At 35.7% G+C, this 17,387-nt stretch overlaps 1 protein-coding gene across 2 annotated transcripts in view; it reads right to left on the minus strand.

Annotated features, from left to right (window-relative positions):
• SLC4A4 (solute carrier family 4 member 4) overlaps positions 1-17,387 on the minus strand; it is a 379,308-nt gene that overhangs the window by 99,308 nt on the left and 262,613 nt on the right. For both annotated transcript variants that reach the window (XM_074274439.1, XM_074274438.1), the window contains exons 8-9: positions 17,190-17,347; positions 5,824-5,911 (exon numbers count right to left, since the gene is read on the minus strand). In XM_074274439.1, the coding sequence (XP_074130540.1) occupies positions 5,824-5,911; positions 17,190-17,347 (246 nt within the window). The remainder of the gene's footprint in view (positions 1-5,823; positions 5,912-17,189; positions 17,348-17,387) is intronic.

Consider the following 17,387-nt stretch of genomic DNA (forward strand, 5'->3'; position numbering starts at 1 on the left):
TTTAGATAAGATAAACAGTTCATATTATGTCGGGGTTGGGGTTGGGAGTGGAAATGGGGAATCAAATGAATGTGTCCAATTATCTTATTTTCTGATATCTCATCCTTTTGCATGATGGGGGCCTTGAGATCTCAAAAACTACATCAAAAAATTAAAGGGATCTAGCAATAGAATAGTAGTAGAGAGATCAGATCATAGAAGGGACCTCACAAACTATCTAGAGTAGCCTCTATATTAGGAAATTAAAGTCTTTGGAGATTAAGTGACTTACCAAGGTCACACAACTAACAAGTAACAAAAGTAGAATTTAAACCAGCTCCTTTGACAACCTAGTTTTCTCTCCACATATATCTTTTATGGGATTTTACTTCCATGTTATCACTACTATTAGAATGTAAATTCTTTGAGAGCAAGGGCTTTTTTTGTCTTTGGAATGCAAACATTGAGTAAAATAGCTGGCACAAAGGAAGAATTTTTACAAATACTCAATTTACTGATTAATTGATTAGCCACAAATTTTTTTCAGCCAGAGCATTTAGTCAGGCCATCTACAAATGAGGGAAGGAATCATTCTCTGTGTCAATAGAGAGAATCGTTACATGGATAAAATCACGGACTCTTTCAGTGCTGAAATCGAAGAACAATGTAGCATTTCCCCATGATCCCATTGGTATATCTTTTGTTACTATTTTCAGTTGTGTCCAACTCTTTCACGACTTCATGGACCATGACATACCGATACTGTCCATGGGATTTTCTTGGCAATGATGTACTAGAGTGGTTTGCCATTTTCTTCTTCAATGAATTAAGGAAAACAGGAGTTTACATTCTAATGGTACTGACATGTAAGTAAAGTCATATAAAAGGCATATATGGAGAGAAAACTAACTCAGTAAATAAATGATGTGATTTGCCCAGGGTCACACAGACCATAAGTATCTGAGGTTGGATTTGAATTCAGGTCTTCCTTCCTAACTCCAGGCCCAGTATTCTATCCAGAGTGCCATGTAACTGCTTCAATTTTCTATTTATTTCTGTCCAAAGTATTCAACACTGAAATTTACAACCTTTTTATAACTTCCTTCATTCCTAATATTCTCTCCTAATTGAACAATTCCTCATTATCCTCTCTATGTAAATGATTCCCAAATCAGCTTTGATTTAGCTCCTGAATTCTAATCTCACATTTCCAAGAATATCTCCATCTGGAAACCCAATTGCTATGTCCAGATCAACATGCAAAACTCAAAGGAATTAATCTTCCCTGTGTCCCAAACCAGTCTTTACTCCCATTTGTTTCAGATCTGTTCTAAGGAATTACCACAATTCTCTCACTCAGGCTTAAAGATTTAAAAATTATACCTTTATCTTACCTTTCTCCATCCCTATGGTCAATCTGTTGCCAAGACTTTTCCATTTTATATATATGCAATATTTCTTACATCTGTTCCCCTTCTTTCCACACCTACTGCTATCACTCTACTCTAGGCACTCATTAGTAAGACCTCTTAACATGTTTTCTTGCCTATAATTTCTTTCCATTATAAATTATCCTTCATGCTGACCAGAATAGCCTTTTTAATATCAAATTCTCTCTCTTTTTTTTTCACTCAAAAATTCTCATTAGAGGCTCAATGCTTATCTTTCTTATCTTGGTCTTCAGTGTGTTGTTTTCTGAATTCCTGAATAAATGTAGTAAGTAGTACTAAGAAGTCAGATTTTAATTGTATTTACATAGACTACAGTTGGCATGGCAGAGGTGAGAGAGAAGCCTAAATTTGGAATCAGGAAGATATGGATTCTAATCCTGCTTCTGACACTAAATAGACTTATGAGACTATGTGTCCCTCAATCTCAGACTCAGATCACTCTCTAGAACTGACAATAAATTAAATTAAATTTACAAAGAATAAAATCTGTTTCACTGGAGGAAGGTTAGAGCAGCTAAGTGGTACAGTGAATGGAGTGCTGGAGCCAGAATCAAGAAGATTCATCTTCAAATATGAATTGCATATGTTTAACCTATATTGGATTACTTGCTGTAAAGGGGGAGTGGAGGGAAGGAAGGCAAAAAAAATTGGAACACAAGGTTTTACAAGCATGAATGATGAAAGCTATCTTTGCATGTATTTTGAAAATAAAAAGTTATTTAAAAAAAGATTATCTTCCCAAGTCCAAAATTGTCTTCAGACACTTACTAGCTAAGTGACTCTTTGCCTCAGTTTCCTCATCTGTAAAATGATCCAGAGAAGGAAATGGCAAGGTACTCCAGTACCTTTGCCAAGAAAATCCCAAATGGGGTCCCAGTCTGATACAATGAAATGACTGAACAGCAGTAGTTTAAACTGGATTATTCAGCCCAAGCAGGAAGACCACACCTTTAACCGTCAGGGATTTGTAAAGTACACCTTAAGGATCCAGATGAAAAATGGACTTAGGGGAAATATACATAAGAATCCTATCCCTGAAATAGAAAAAACTGGACAATCACTAGTGAGTCAGCAGGGAATTTAGGCTGCATTGAAAATAACGCCAAGCCTCAAGTATTACCTAATATTGTTGTTCACAAGAAAGAGAACAGAAATAAGCAACCACACTGAGACAAATGTTATACTTATTAGGAGCATAGGAAGGAATGGAATTTTAACAAATAAGGTTGGTATGGTGTGGTGGCAATCAGGAGGAGACCCAAACTTAAAACAATGGTTTAAGCATTTAATTGGGTATTTACTATAAACTAATCATATAACTATTATGTGTTTAGTTTCTTCCCTTTTAAAATGGAGATAAAAGTACTTGTACCGTGTGTGAAAAATGCTAAACTTTCAAAGCCTGTAGGGGTATTTATTATTATAGCTTTGTTATTGGACAAGATGACAACCAAATATTTCTAAAACCAATCTAGTGAGCAGAAAGGGCATATAGGTAGTGGTGCAGTGAATAGAGCACTGAGCTTGGAGTTAAAACCTGAAATCTGGCTTCAGATCAAACAATCTATGTGATCTGGGTAAGTCATTTCACACTGTATGCCTCAGTTTCCTCATCTGTCACATGAGCTAGAGAAGGAAATGGTAAATCATTCCAGTATCTTTGCCAAGAAAAACTCAAATGTGGTAATGAAGATTTGGATGGGACTGAAATTACACAACAACAATATTACCAATTCCATTTATAAAGACCTCCAAAGGAGTAGATTTTATAACTTCTACTGGCAACACATTTATTTATGTAACAACTTTGTAGCCAAGAAGTTATTCATTGCAGCTCCTCCAAGTCCTTCCTGCTATATTAGTCTACTTTTTCAGTCCTCAGTAGAACAATTTTTGATTATCCACAGACTATACAGGATGTCCCCAAAATCTTAGTAGAGGTTTAATTTGAACCTAGTGTTTGTAAGATGGTGAAGCTTAAAAATGCACTAAAACTCTAAAGAAACTCTATTCTTGAAGCAAAGGATTAAGTGACCCTTTCAGCCTTCTCTTCCCCAGACTAACAAATAATAGAGCTAGCAAATAAACAGGAAACCATTAAAAGAGACCAAACCACAAATTTCTTCAGAATGTCAATATTTCACCTCAGCAGGAAAGCTATTTTCTGTCTTTATATGATGGAAAAATTTAGTAAAGATAAAAAGAAAATGAATGGTAATAATGCCAATCTGTCCTCCTCAAGAGAAAAACAGAACCCAAAACAGAGCCCAAAAGGCAAATGTGTTTCTGTACAGATGGCCATCAGCTGGTTTCTGAGGGTCCCTACGGGACATAATGGGATGTCACCCAGTGGAATCTCAAAGTAGTCAGAAGGAAGTGGGCAGTATCATGAGACACTAAGCACTGAGACACTAAGCAATCAGGCAGAGGGAAGCCAGGAGACAATGGTTGTGATATAGATACAATGATTGCTGCATAGACATGACAGTAGCATCCTGTGGGGTAATATTATAAAATATAGAGAAGTGAGTTAGAATGGTCTCAGAAATAACCCTTCCATTTTAAAGATGGGGAAACTAAGGTCTAGGGCTTCTGACTACACATCAAAGGCTCATTCTACTAATCTCTACTGTCTCTCTTTGAGCAGCTTGTCTACTTCCTAGGTGATCTTAAAATCACCAGTCTCAGTTTCATAATCTTTGAAATGGGTATAACAATGATTGACATAAGAATCAATGAAATAACATCTTGATGACCTATAGCCTCCCACACCTGTGCCATTTCCAAAACTTTCAATGTTGTTTAATAGCAACTGCTATATTGTTCTAAGATTTCTCTTGTTCATTCACACTATTTTTATACAGATGTTATGAGAAAAGTAATAGGCCCTTAGAAGGTGAGAAAACCCCCCAAAAAACCAATGACTTTTGACTACACAAGAAAATGATTTGCATTTGGTGTTTTCTCTTAGGCCAATCATTTCTGAAGCAATAATAAAAAAAAAGTCAAGGTAAGTAATTTCTCAGAAAAAGTGTGTTTCCAAAAAAAGGCATTAAGAAGAGAAATATTAATTTAATCCAGTTATGCTTTTCAAAAATTTAAGTGCAAAAAGACTTGAGGTAGGCAAATAACTCTTAAGAAATTTAAATATTTTAGGCAAGTAAAGGAATTGTCATTGCAACAAAAGAGTTAAAAACTGATATAAAAATAAAATAGGGTCTTGTCTGATAAATGGATGTCAAATATTGAGTTCAATTTGTGACTTTTTCCTATTATGTCATATAAAAGTGCCAGGCAGACTCATATTTTTTAATTCAAACCTCGTCTCAGATGCTTACTAGCAGTGTGATCCTGGACAGGTCACTTCACCATGTTTGCCTCAGTTTCTTCATCTGTAAGTGACTTGGACAGAGTCATACAGCTAACCAGAAATGTGAAGGAGGAAATGGCAAACCACTCTAGTAACTTTGCCAAGAAAACCCCAAATGAGGCCATGGAAGATTGGACATGACAGAAATGACTGAACCTCAACAAGAAAGATCAAGAAATTATAGATTATACTAAGTAAATTAGAATAATTCAGTATGTGTGTGTGTGTGTGTGTGTGTGTGTGTGTGTGTGTGTGTGTGTATGTATGTACAGGTTATAAGAAAGTAATCTCACATCTCAGGGTTAAACAAAAAAAATAGAACTGAGCGAGGCAAGAAAGCATGAGTTTAAAGCCTGACTTTTTTTTTTTTACGAACAATTTGTATAAATGTGTGACATTTGTTTTCTGGTCCTCAGTTTTCCTAGATTAATATAAGGGGACTGGGCAAGATGACCTTTCAGAGCCCTTCCTTCTAAATGCTATGACACAAAAAGCTAAGTTTTGAGTCTAAGTTATGCTATAGCTGTGCAACTGTGATCAAATTATTTAGTATTCCTAAATCTCAGTTTCTTTTCATCTGTAAAATGGGTCTAATAAATCTGGCATTATTTACCTAATTTGGCAATTCTGAGAAAACCTTTTATAAACAATCACATGTTATTTAAATCTGAACAATTATTATTCAGAATCTCACAGATTATGGAGTCATAGATCCCAGAAGTAGAAGAGACATCTCAGTATATCTATTCCATTCTGATCACTTTATTGATCAAGTGAGGTAATATTTGTAAAACTCACTTAGCCTAGTGCTTAGTTATAGGAGGTGCTATACAAATGCACATTCCTTTCCTTTATAGGAAATGGAGGCCCAGAGAGATTGATTCTTCCCAGGTAATATGAGTTCAAAATGGTAGAATTGGGAGATGAACACAGGTTCTTTTGACTGCCAAACTTCTTCTGCTTCTTCTGCAGCACATACTGTCTCAAGTGATTTCCTTCTTCCCTGTACCCCAAAATTCCTACCTCATCAGACATCAAAGTAGCAATGGCTCTGCCAATCTCATGGTAAGACTTTGCTTTCCCTTTAGGACCTAAGAGAATGAACAGGAACCTGTTTGGAAAAAAAGAGAGAGAGAGAGAAAGAGAAGCAATGATTAGAATACAGAAGAATATACTATGTTCTAAATTTAAATTATACAGAAACCATAAAGCTCTTTATTTATGCCATATAGAAAAAAGGCCAGGTCCAAATCCTCATCTATTTTTCTAAAGTAGGGATAGTGCTTGTGTCATACAGATGATTCTATTTCATGGTTGGGAAACATGAAAATTGGCTGCAAGATTTACTCTGGGGCAAAGTCCAACTTAACAGTGGAGGCATCTAAAGTTGTCTCACAGGGATTGCCTTTCTGAATCATTTCACCATTCCTTTTTAAACTTTCCTCTTTTTGTCCAATTCCCTAAGCTTTTATGAATTTTCAGAACCAAACAAACAAAACCTAGAAGGCACAGTCCTGAGTGAGGCTTTAGGGGTCTCAGCTTTCCTTGGTTTTTCTTTACCCAATATGGGCAATGAGAAATGATCTTTTATGTGTTTATGAGAAATGTTTCTACTGAGATGAGCTCAGTCATCAACAGAAACTAGTCACATATTAAGTGAACCTTATGCTAACAACAAAACCAAGAGAGAAAACGAGGAGAGATTGTCAAAGATGAGTAAATACACCAAAATAAACCATCATCCACAGAGAGTCAAAATTCCTTTCTGGATGTGCTGATTGTTCTTTCTAACTTTATTTCCCAGATAATATACATAGCTTGGTGTAACAGAAATACTTTTTAAAAAAATGTTTATAGACTAGTTCCCATTTAGATACATCTACCATGATGTTGCAAGCACGGAGTTATATAAAGAATTCTAGACTGGAATTCAGGAGTATCTTTATGGATTTCACTTGTATCTTCTGTAAGTTGATTATAAAACCTATAATACTTCACAAAATTGTTATGAGAATTTAAAAAAATATAAGCAAAGTGTTTTGCAAATCTTTAATTAGTAAATCAATAAACAAGCCTTTTTGGAACATGTATAATGTGCCAGGCACTGGGGATACAATTACAATGAATGGAACAAAACGCTCTTAAGAGGGGTTTACATATAAATAAGGAAGACAATAAGTATATTTAATGATATATATAGAATAAATATATAAACACAATAAACACAGTAGTTAACAGCAAGGAATTATGGTAAAGAGAGCACTACAGTTTACAAGTTCAGATAGAAAGTAGTTTCTGAGCTGCATCTTGGAGGAAAAAAAGAAATTTCATGAAGATGAGCTGAGAAGGGAATGCAGTCCAGCTAGGGTAGACAGTTGGTATAAAGGTATTTGGTTAAGAACCCAAGGTTAACTATATCGGATGGCTTGGTTTTAGGGCAGAAGGGAAGAAGGGAGAGAGGAAAAAATATGAAACACTAGGATTTGCAAAGGTGAATGATGAAAACTATCTTTGCATATATTTAGAAAAATAAAATACGAGTAAAAATTTTAAGAAGAACTCAAGGCTAAGAATTTCTGGTACAGAGGAAAAGATAAATTTAGTTTTTGGACATGATCAGTTTGATATTTCTTTCTGCTCGATATCAATTGTTATCATTAGAGAACATCTAGATAAAACAGCATGAGATATATGATGAAGCAAAGGATGTGAAGTCACAGGCCTAGATTTGAATCCTAATTCCACTGCTTATTACTTGTTCACCTGGGGCAAGTTCCTTTGTTTCAATCTTCTCATCTCTAAAATGCACTATGAGAAGAAAGGCTCTTCCAGCCCTGATTCCTATAACTGGAAAAGAAGATAATAAAGATAATAAAGAAGATAAGAAGTAATGACCCTAGCAGCTCTTTTTTTAGTGGAAAAGAACTGGAAACTGAGTGGATATCCATCAGTTGGAGAGTGGCTAAATAATTAATGGTAAATTAATGTTATAGAATAGTATTGCTCTTTAAGAAATAATCAGCAGGATGATTTCATATTGGTATGAAGAGACTTACATGAACTGATGCTAAGTAAAGTGAGTAGAGCCAAGAGAACATTGTACACAGCAACAACAAGATTATACAATGTTCAACTCTGAAGGACATGGCTCTTCAACAAAGTCAATCAGGTGAATTCTAATAGACTTATGAGGGAGAGTCATCTGCCTCCAGAAAAGAGGATTATGGGGACTAAATGTGGATGACAACATAGCATTTTCACCTATTTTTTTTGTTTTGGGGAGTTTTTTTTGCTTTTTGTTTTTTCTTATTTTTTTTTCCTTTTTGATCTGATTTTTTTGTACAGCATAAGTGTGGAAATATGTGTAGAAGAATTGTACATGTTTAACATATATTGTATTACTGCTCTCTAGGGAAAGAGATGGGGGAAGGGAGGGAGAAAAAGTTGGAACACAATAGTTTTGCAAGGGTAGGTATTGTTTTAACAGACAAGAAAACTAAGAATCATCAAGGTTAAGTGATGTGTTCAAGAATTCAATGGCTTTAAAAAGCAGAACTAGTTCTAGAGACCTTTTCTAAAGCTACCTTAACATCTCAAAGAGCTACTCTAAGTATCAGACATTATAACATATACAGTCATTTTGAGAAGCCTAAAGTCATAGACATGTATAAAGAACTGCTGTTGTAATCAAGTTATGTCTTCTACAGAGGCAAGAACATGGCTCCCACACAAATCACTTCCCCTTTCTTTTAAACATCAGAAACTATTCACCATGAGCTATTAGAATGGCTGAGTTGTCCACTGTGACCTGACATCAAATCAAAAGGGGGCCAGAGACTAGACTAAGAAAATAAGGTATGTGAATGGGAATCTGGGGCACCAATTCAACTAGGGAATCGTCTTTCAATAATGGTGGCCCCATCTCTGACTTTAAACAAAAACTGTAATATCTGGACTCCAATCATTTAATTCATAGTCAGGGCCAAGAAACAAGGAAAAAGAGAAAAAGCTGGTTTTCCTAAGGTTCCTTGTAGCATTTAGTGTAGTTGGGGGAAGTGGGGAGTAAGAGGACTATGAAACTGAAAGAGATCTCTTAGAAAAAAGGGTTAAAGTCCAGAAAAAGCTCAGTGGATCAGTGAATAGAATGCTGACCTGCAAATTTGGCCTCAGACACTTACAAGCTTTATCATGGGTAAGTTATAGTCTCTGTCTGCTTCAGTTTCTTCATCTCTAAAGCAGGAATAATAATAATAATAGCAACAACAACACCCGCCTCCCAGTGGTATTTATAAAGTGCTTTGGAAACTTTGAAGAGCTAATCAAAGTTAGCAATTATTACTTTTAAAAATTATTTTATAATGATTTCAGTATAGTTAGTTTCTTTTGTAAAACTGTTTTTATGTCATGCATTTAAAGACACTGTTGTGAGCTTCACAAGATGGCCAAAGGGGGCCATAACCTCAAAAATATTAAGCATCCCTGTCTTTCTTAGACGTTATGTTTAATCAAAAGCATTCAATTTGAACTGCCATTAAGACCAATCCAAAAAGGGGGAAAAAATGAGAGACTCTGAAAGTTAGGTCCACTGAGAATAAGATAAGCTATAAAAAGTTATCTCCTGTGTATGAACTTAAAATTTAACTCTCCTGTGAAGTCACAGATTCACTTTCCAGTATTATCACTGTAGGTGAAATGGCAATAGCAGCTAGCATGAGGAAAAGCTTGTTCATGCATGAAGGAAGTCATTATTTTAATCAAATTTTAGCACTTCTAACACTAAAACTAAATTAAACCTAGAATGCTTCTCTTGACAATCAGATCGATTTTTTTTTCCTGACATGAGTGGGCATTGATTTGAATAGCTCAGAAGTATAATATTTTTAACCACTTAAGAAGTAGAGGAATTAAGAAATAATCAACAGAGCTGTTCTTGTTTCTCAAGTCCTTTCTATTGCTGTAAGGCGTGTGACCTAACATATAAGGTGCCAGCTGTCAGTGTAGGGGGTAAAAAAGAAAGTCATCAGGAGTGGAGGGACAAAGGGGCCAGATGTGGTGCAGCAATGGAAATATGCCTAGCACCTGACATTTTCCCTAATGCATTTTGTAAATGGATTTCTTCTTATCTGCCAGTTCATATCCTGTTAATGGATCCCAATATAACTCCCTAATCTGTAATAAATAAAACATGAAATTCACCCACAACAGAACCTTATACACATAGATATGTAAAGCATTTTACAAACTTTAAAATACTATTTAGATTGAACTATTGCTATCTTAATGCATCTTTTGTGCTAAATAACCCAGGGTAAGCACCTCATCTTTGTAAAAATATATTCATTAAAGTTCCAATCAATATTGGCAATGCAAGAACAAGTGTTCTCTAGTGGCTACATGAGGCAATCAGTTTGTCACTCTGTCAACAAGCAATTATTAAGTGTCCTCTATGTGACAAATACACCGGATACAAAAATAAGTTAAAAAATCAATATCTTTACCATGAAAAATTATATATGTTATATAAATAATATGTGCACCTGTATATATATATATGTATGCGTATATAATAAAATATGTATAAATAATTGTGTGTATGATAAATGTATAATTATGTGTATAATATTTAGTGTGTATATAATAAATATAATAAATAATACAATTTGTATATAAAATAAATTATAAATAAAATATATATAATAAAATATAATATATTATATGTAGATATGGAGAGAAAGAGAATTATTTGTGTTAAATATCCCAGAATACTAAATAACCCTTTCACATTGGCAATGAGTATAGCCAGTGGTGTCAAGCATGATGTGGGACATGTGAATATACATATGCATATACATATAGATACACATATGTGTATATGTGAACCTGGGTGAGCTAGGTAGCACAGTGGAAGAGCTGAGTGATCCTAAGCAAGTCACAACTTTTGCCTCAATTTTCTGTAAAAAGAGCATAACAATAGAGCCTACCTCTCAGAACTCTTATGAAGATGAAATGAGATGATAACAGTGCCTGGCACATAACAAGTGCCATGTGTGTGTATGTGTGTAGTGTAACACATTCAGAGTATTGGATAAACTAAAGATGATTAACTGATTCTCCATAATAGCAATAAGCCAATTGGAGTGGCACTCATGAAGAAATATTCTAAATAAGAAAAAGCTAACCTCCATTTCTTGACCAGTGTCAAATTTAAAAGGAGATTATATTATAATCAGAGGACCGAGTTTGCATTACATTTCTTCATTATGTAATTTTCAATGAGTCATTTCTTTTCTCCAGGACTTAATTTCCTGATCTGTAAAATGACCTTCAGGTCTAATTCTATGACCCTATGACATATTAGAAGTCAGTCCCCTCTTTAATTAGAACTGTAAAGACAAAAAAATGACATGTCCTTTAAAGTGAATTCATTTTTTCCTACTTCCCATTCTAATTGGAAGCAATTTATAGAATCAATTCCTTGGAATATTCACTAAACTCCAGGGGTACTTTATCCCCTTCAGGATCAAACACAAAATGCTTTTTGGCATTCAAAGCTTTGCATCACCCAGTGTCCTCCTATTTTTCCAGTCTTCTTACACCTTAGACCTTTACATATATTCTTTAATCTACTGACCCTGACCTCCTGAGTGATCCATGAAAAAGACCCTTTATCTCTCATCTCCAGACACTTTTCCTGGCTGTCCCCCCATTCCTGGAATTTCTCTCTTCTCTCCTTGGCTTCACATATTGACTTCCTTTAAGTCCAAATCAAAATCCTACTTTCTACAAGTAGTCTTCCCTAACCACTCTTAATTTCAGGGCTTTCCCTCTCTCAATTATTTTCTATTTATCCTATATGTAGCTTGTTTTTTTATGCTTTTGTTTGCTTGCTGTCTCCCCCATTTGACTGTAAATCCCTTGTGTAAGCCTAGTTTATAATAATCATTTTATTGTCGTTTTGTCCTTTTTGATTTGTGTCTAACTGTAAACCCCATTTGGAGTTTTCTTGACAAAGATACTGGAGTCATTTGTCCTTTCCTTCTCCAGCTCATTTGGCAGAGGAGGAAACTGAGGCACACAGAGTGAAGTGACTGCCCAGCATCACACAGCTTGTCTGTATCTGAGGTCGGATTTGAACTCTGGAACATGAGTCATCCTAACTCCAGGCTCAACATGGTACCACTTAGCTGCCCTTAGTAGGTACTTAATTGAATACAGAAGGGGAGCGTTGCTGTCCATAAAGCAAGTTGGAATGCCTAACTCTGCAGCAGCAGAGTGCTCCAAATTGAGAATTGAGTACATGTTAGTGCTCCAAATCGAGGAGAATAATAAAAAAGGGAAATGGGAGAATCAGGGAAAACTAATAGGGTTGGATAACTGAATTCAAGTTACCTCGACTGAGCTTTTTCACCTCACAAGTCTAAAAGGACTTTTGATTTTTACAATATAATACATCCTGCCAAACTCTGCTTTGATCATACACTAATCATGGTTTGGGATCCAAGCTGTTTTATGTCAGCGAGCAAATCTTATTTTTAACCAGAAGCTTTCTCTTTGTTAGCAAATTAGGAGTAAACATCAGATCTGTGGGGCCAGAAGGCCACAGCCCAAGATGACAGCTATGGATGGATAAAAGGGATTGCTTTTGTTACTGGACTCTTTTTCTTATTTATTTACAACTAGAAATAAGGTCCAGCTAGAGTTATTACTGCCTACAGATTTTGTTCAAGAAGTCTCCGTCAGGGGACCTTATCCCCCATCAAGTTTAAAGTTTCACATCTAAAGCTGATTACACCAGGATATAATTAGCTCCTCCACCTAGAAAGGAATATAAATGAGATGGACCACACTTATAATGCAGACCCACTATCCCATGTTTATATATAAACTGAAGGGCAAGAACTTCACAACCTCCCAAATCCTCACGTTTTTTTTTTTCCCATTCTTCTCTTCCTCATCTTCATTATCTTCATCATCATGACTATTTCAGTTCCATACGCAACTAGGTGACAGTAGAGTCAGAAAGAAGTGAGTTCCATTTTTCCCTCAGACATTTATCTAGCTTTGTGACGGGGCAAGTCACTTAACTCCTGTCTACCTCAGTTTTCTCAAATATAAAATAAGAATAATAATAGCACCAAACTCCCAAGGTTGTTGGTGAAGATCAAAGGAGACAATTGTAAAACACTTAGCACAGTATATGGCATATAGTGGGTGTTTAATAAATGCCAGTTTCCTTCCCCTCGTTGTTCAACAATTTCAGGTTAGTCTGGCTTAGGGCTTCCTCTATCTTCTACATTCACACACATCTCAGCTCTGAAATATACTTCACCTAAAACAGGTGGATAGTAAAGACAAGCTTTCAAAGCAATAGTCATTATGTTTGCAAACAGAATTCATCTTTCCTCTTCAATGGACTCCTCCTTCTGAGTTTCTTATTCTTTAAAGGCATCACTATTCCCTGATCAACCAGACTATTATTCCTGACTTTATGTCTTCCACCTTTCACATCACATCAATTAACAAGAGATCAATTCCAACTGGGCAGTGTCTTGTATTCCTCCTCCTTTCTTATTCTTATTGTGGCTTGGTATTATTGGGCAAGCTCTGAAATATCTCTCAGAGACCAAACTCTCCCATTTCCAATCTTCTTCATACTACTGGCAAATTAATTGCTCTTCAGTGAGTTTCTATTGTCTATAAACCTATTCTGACATTCAAGCCTTTCTACAGTCTGGAACTTCTTGTAGAAAATAACTTTCTAGCCTTAGTTTACCCACCTCCCTTACACATGATTACTCTGTGGCTTTACTACTTAAATGGTGTTTACCTTGGTCTCAGCCACTGCTTATATTTGTCCTTCTATCTCTAATGTTCTCTATCCAGCTCCACTTGCTAAAATCACTCAACAGCATTAATCAAGCCCTCATGACATACCAGGCACTGTGCAAGGCACTAGGAATATAAAGAAAGGCAAAACCAGTCCCTATTCTCAATAAGCTTACTTACTAATGGGAGAGACCATATACAAATAAGTAGGTATATTACAGGTTATAAACAGAGAAAATCCTACTTATTCTTAGAGACTCAAAGGCAACTCTCTGAACCCCCAAGCAAAAAAGATATTTTTTTCCTTCTTCAATTCACAAATGATACTTTTTACCTCATGATCTTCATTTTTCATTCTGTATTATTTTGAGTTTATTATATATTTTTGTTATTTTATATTTGTGTATGTGTATATATATATATATAGATATATATCTCAATACTCCTCTCCCTCCCTCCTTCCCTCTCTCTTCCTTCTCTCTCCCTTCCCCCCATCTTTTTTCTTTGTTTCTCTTGCTGTCTCTGTCTCTGTCTCTGCCTACCTCTCATATCTATATACACACATATAGCTCACTTGAAGATCTGAGAAGACAGAGTCCATATCCTAAATAATTTCGTATCTTCTCTAACATCAAGAATAATACTTAAAAATATTTAGTAAACAATTGAATAAACATGATTCATTAAAATATTTTAATAATAAAAACAAATATATTTAAAGATAACAAACTATTTTAAAATAATGGCTGCATACTGGAATATGTCAGCAGTGGGAAGAGCATTGAATAAATTCTCAATCTGTGACTATCTGCATGATCTTAAGCAAATTTTTCACCTTTGTGCCTGAAAAAGGTGAATCAGATGACCAAAGAGTTCCCTATAGCTCTAGATTAAGGGTTTTTGTTTTAACTTTGGGGGTTTGCAGATAAATTTTAGGGATGGGAAAAATTAAATCTTTATTTTCATTAACTTCAAACTAAAATTTAGCATTCCAAGTTCAGTTATTTCAAAGCCTTTTCTGAGTACGTGTCCCTAGGTTTCATTAGATGATCTTGAGCAGTCCAGAAAATAAAGAAGGTTATAAATTCTACTCTATACCAAGAGATTCAAAACTAAAGGACAATATAACTGATTAATCTACAGAGTCAAGTCTGAAGAAAAGAAAGTAAAGCCAGAGGAGCAGTGATACAAGGATAGAATCAGAGTACAGATAAAGAAGAGGTTTAGTGAGACAATTTTGTTATTACTGTGATAAATTTAACATTTTTGTTGTTGTTCAATCATTTCAATTGTATCTGATTCTTCATGACCCCACTGGGTATTTTCTTGGCAAAGATACTAGAGTAGTTTTCCATTTCCTCTTCCAACTCATTTAACAGGTGGGGAAACTGAGGCAAATAGGAGCAAGTGACTTGTCTAGAGTCACACAACTAGTAAATGTTTGAAGGCAGATTTGAACTCAGGAAGATGAATCTCTCTAATTCCAGGTCCAGTACGCTACCTACTGTGCCAGCTAGTGTCCTTTAGCAATATACTAACTTAGCATACATACATATACAAACATATATAATTATTATATATGTATATATTTACATATATATGTATATATATATATATATATATATATATACACACACACACACATATATATATATATATATATAAAACCAATATAAATAATTATACAAAATCATTAAATCCAAGGGAGTTTGAAAAGGAAGATACTAACAGTTGGGAGATAAATTGAGATTAATTAAGTGTTAATTCTTATAATAATAATAATAATAGCAACAAGAGTTATTATTATTATAAGATCTTTTTCAGCCCTGGTTCATGCTTACAGGGAAGCTTCGAATATGGCGGATGGGAAGATGGGGCCAAGAAGAGCAGATATATGGAGGAGGGAAGAACATCTGTGTTATCTACCCTAAAGGGAATAGTGAAGGATAATGAAACTCTTACATTCTTCCTGTCTTCCTGAATTTACTAAGGATACTTGCTCTCTCTGGATTGAAAGCCTAGGGAACTAGAAAATGCATATGAATTCCTTTTAAAAGTACCAAGAAAAATTATTTGCCCTTCCAAAAACACTTCCTCTCATTTTTCCCCCCTGAAACTTCTCCTTTCCTCTTTTCTCTCCCTTCCTTTCCTACCTATTCACCATTTCCTCTAATGCTCCTGAGAGGAACTGCTTCATTTTTTATCTTTGTATAATGATAATCAGGAAGAAAAATAAATTAAATAAAATGAATGGACGAAGACTGAGACAGTCCATCATGATAAGCCCTCCAGACCTTGTGGGATTTCTTTTATTGGATTTTGCAGAATGTAGTTATTACAGATGGCCCTGCATTGCTCAGGAAAGTCAGCTAATGAGGCCCCCAATTTGGTGATTATAGCTCAAGCTAGTTCAAAGGACAGCCAATGGATAAGGCCATTTCCTGAGAGGAAAAATGACTATTCAAGGCACAAAATGGTCTACAAATAGCTCTTTGATAATTGAATGATGTGCTCTTGGATTTCTTGGCTCACCCTATTAAACCACTTGGGGTTCCTGTCATTGACCCTGACTGGCAGAGCACCTTCAGCCATATTTCCCAGAACAGTGAGGAATCACTGACAAGAGAAAAACAGAGATTGGCTGAGAAATTACTTTACTCCAGCACATGGAGCTCCATGTTATTGGTAAATCAAATAGTTAGGATTATTTTAAACACATATTTTAAAAAATGCTTTCTCTGGATTTTTTAAAACAACAAAAATACTTACCAGCAATCCAAAACAGAAGGAATTGTGTTTATCAAAGGAGAGAGCTTCCATATCCATAAAATCAGATTTCTCTAAATGTGTGGTATTCAAGATATAAACCTAAGTGGTATTGGTCTGTCTCTGAATACAAGCTCTTAGAACAACTGCCTTTTTACTCTGCTATGAAAGCACTTCATTATATTTTAAGCTTCCATGGGAGAGAGTTAAAAACTGGATCTGGATTTCATGGTATAGGGAATTCTTGAATAAGGAAAGTTTCTGAACAGTGCAGATTAGCCCCTTCTTTCTCTGCCCTATCTCAAGCCCTAGGAAATTAACTCTGTATATCTAGAATCATACAGCCAGTTTGCATCAGAAACAGGACCTAAGCCCAAGGCTGGCTAGCTCAAGGATGTCTATCCACTACACCACCAAGCCTCCCTCTGTATTTTGGATTATAATTAGGAACTCTTACATCTCAACCCCTACAAAATGGTAAACTCACAGAGAATGGGGGGTCTGATTCATTTATCCCCCTATTACACCTCAGATCTTCCTAATTCTAGAACTAATCTGAGAAAAAATGTCTTTCCATGGTTTGGTTTAGTTCTCATGAAGTGTCAGAGCCATGTCAAGCAGCTTTGGTCATCCCTTATTTCAGCTCCCATATCCATCTGCGTCCAGAAGACACAGAAGTCCAACAGGTGATACATGCCTCGGGCAATAACCATTTATTTATTTAGTTACTGGGTTGGTTGGTTGTTAGAGGGAAATCTCTTTTGGAGGATTCCAGCTGGACAGGGACCATTTCTTACCGTGTGGGCACTGGAACCTCAGTCAGGGCGCCCAGCATGACAGCCTGCTGTAATCGAACAAAGGCAATGAAAGGGCTCTCCAGGAAGTCCACTTCCCCAACCAGAACATTGGAGGCTTCTGCATCACGGGGAAGTTTCTTCATGAACTTGTTCTTTAGCTGTACAGGGGAGAGCCAGAAAGCACAGGTCACAGCTCCA

The sequence above is a fragment of the Sminthopsis crassicaudata genome, chromosome 6 (assembly GCF_048593235.1).
Source record: "Sminthopsis crassicaudata isolate SCR6 chromosome 6, ASM4859323v1, whole genome shotgun sequence".
NCBI lineage: Eukaryota > Metazoa > Chordata > Mammalia > Dasyuromorphia > Dasyuridae > Sminthopsis > Sminthopsis crassicaudata.